The following is a 2500-nucleotide window of genomic DNA, read 5'->3' as shown; positions in this document are numbered from 1 at the left end:
GATAGGTCAAGAGAAGGTCTGTAAGTGTGAGTCTGTAAAGGAGTAGGTGTAGAGAGTGAAGTGTCCAGAAGTAAGTGTCGTCTAAGAGTGTGGAAAGTGCGTCGTCTGTTGTATCGAAGTGTATAGCTTGAAGTGTAGGAGTAAGTGTACAGTAGGTAAGTCTGGAAGTAAGTGTGGGAGTAAGTACAGTAGGTAAGTCTGGAAGTAAGTGTGGGAGTAAGTACAGTAGGTAAGTCTGGAAGTAAGTGTGGGAGTAAGTACAGTAGGTAAGTCTGGAAGTAAGTGTGGGAGTAAGTGTACAGTAGGTAAGTCTGGAAGTAAGTGTGGGAGTAAGTGTACAGTAGGTAAGTCTGGAAGTAAGTGTGGGAGTAAGTGTACAGTAGGTAAGTCTGGAAGTAAGTGTGGGAGTAAGAGTCGTAAGTAAGTGAGTGTATCGAGAGGTCCACTCGGCTTTATATGAGCCGGGTCAGCTCGGGACGAGGCAGAGCGGAAGTAGGAATATGACCATTGCCAAGGTCACTAGCCGTACGATTGTATATGGCTAGAGATCCATACAGCCACGCTCTGAGTCTGTTCATAAAATAAGTATTATAAATAGATCTATGAACACTGTAGTTGTTAAAAGTTGTAAAATATAGCACAGTGAATAAAGTTTCCAATATAGCTGTCAACAAATAGGAGTTTGAAACTATGTTTGAATTTGGAAAATTCATATTTAAAATTTTTGAACTTCAGAAAAATCCTCTGTTAGAATTTACCTTATCTTTTCACAGCGATAACCGCTAAATCATTCAGAAAACAAATATCTAAAGAAAAACAATACAGCAACAACAAAAAACATTATGGGGCATCCTGGCTCAGAGGTGCGGTCTTCCCTTCTTACCCGAAAGGTACCAAGTTCGACTACCCGCCTCGGTCTGTGGCCTTGATCAAGATACCTCACCTTAGCTCACTTTGAGGCACTACACAGCTGCTGACGCGTGGGTTATTGCAGTCTTCCCTTGGAATAGACCCTAAAGACAAATTTTCTTGGGGATCAATAAAGGGAAAATTTTATTTTTATTTTATTTTCTTATTTTAAAATAAATCGGCCAGTAACAGCCCTGCTTATTGACAGGCAATGTGCAGATTGCCAGGTAATTTTGACGAAAAATGTCAAAGAAATACACAGGAAAATGCCAAATGACCTGCAACATCGAGGTCAAACATTTCTAGGCAACACTTGCGCATATAAGTGAAGATATACATAATATATATATATATATATATATAATATATATATAATATATATATATATATATATATATATATCAATTTTCCTATTCCGGGTCCCGATAGCTGAGTTGGTAGAGCACGGTTTGCTTCACACGCAAAGGGACTGAGATCGATTCCGGGTGCAGTCGAGATATGTTTTTTCTGCACCCCCAGCCCCCCTTGTCCACCCGACAGTGAATGAGTAGCTGAGTCTGCTAGATTTGGCGAAATGTACTTAGACTGGCGTCCTATTCAAAAGATAACAAGCAATTGCTATTGTCCGTTTCACGCGATAGAAACCGGGATAAACTCCATCATGGGCCGAATGAGTATTATCCAATAGAGATCTTTGCTTTGCTTTGTTTTGATTATTATATTTCTTTGTTAATTTTTAAAAAAAATATTGTTTGTATGTTTGTTTGTATGTTGTTGTTGCGTTTTTAAATTTACTTACTTTCTCCTGACCATTTTCAGTGGTATTTTTCCACAATGGCAGGCTTACCCAGCAGAAAAATTGATTTTTTAAACTCAAACAATCTCTCTACAAAACAACTTTATGTTCTTATTGATTAAACAAGGGTCATTTTTCAAAGTTTGTGATGTACGAAATAAATCTGAATAAGAAAAAATGTATATTGTGTCGTAACAAATGTGACAATTTTGCTGTAGGTGGTAAGGAGAGGGTTGTTGACACACGAAGTCATTCTTTGTTTTCCAAACACGATTGCTATATCTGCTGCCAACCTATTTGTTTTTCATTTTAAAATATGTCGTGTATCCATTCACAGCGGGACCGATCTTATCCCGTCAAGTAAAGACGGATCACAGCCACCTACCCACGCAAAAGGCCAATCGGAGGATAACAAAGGACTCGTCCCATCATAGGATAAAGGAGAAGGACGGGGACGAGAAGGATGACGTGGACAACGATAGAGAGAAAGGGGGAGACGGCGAAAAGGGGATAACAGAGGAGGACGATCAAGGTAGGACACAGTTCTGGCATATCTTCTCTCTCTATCTCTATCTCTCCTTTTTCTCTCTCCTTCTCTCTCTGTATCTCTCTCTCTCTCTTTCTTTCTTTCGATCTTTCTTTCTCTCTATCTCTCTCACCCTCTCTCTCCCATCCTCTCTCTCTCTCTCTCTCTCTCTCTCTCTCTCTCTCTCTCTCTGTCGATTTTCTCCATATATATATCTATCTTTGTATATGTATTTAACTATGTATCTATCTATGTATATATTTATGTAT

General features: G+C 39.1%; 1 protein-coding gene across 3 annotated transcripts in view; it reads left to right on the top strand.

Moving 5' to 3' along the window:
- Window positions 1–2500, top strand: part of LOC144959050 (dual specificity calcium/calmodulin-dependent 3',5'-cyclic nucleotide phosphodiesterase 1B-like) — a 675925-nt gene that overhangs the window by 1031 nt on the left and 672394 nt on the right. For all 3 annotated transcript variants that reach the window (XM_078891398.1, XM_078891400.1, XM_078891401.1), the window contains exon 2: window positions 2043–2237. In XM_078891398.1, the coding sequence (XP_078747524.1) occupies window positions 2043–2237 (195 nt within the window). The remainder of the gene's footprint in view (window positions 1–2042; window positions 2238–2500) is intronic.

The sequence above is a fragment of the Berghia stephanieae genome, chromosome 13 (assembly GCF_034508935.2).
Source record: "Berghia stephanieae isolate SIO BIC M18660-M18661 chromosome 13, UCSD_Bste_1.3, whole genome shotgun sequence".
In the NCBI taxonomy this organism is placed as follows: domain Eukaryota; kingdom Metazoa; phylum Mollusca; class Gastropoda; order Nudibranchia; family Aeolidiidae; genus Berghia; species Berghia stephanieae.
Note: the sequence above shows the minus strand (reverse complement) of the source record. Positions and strands in the feature narration are given on the sequence as shown.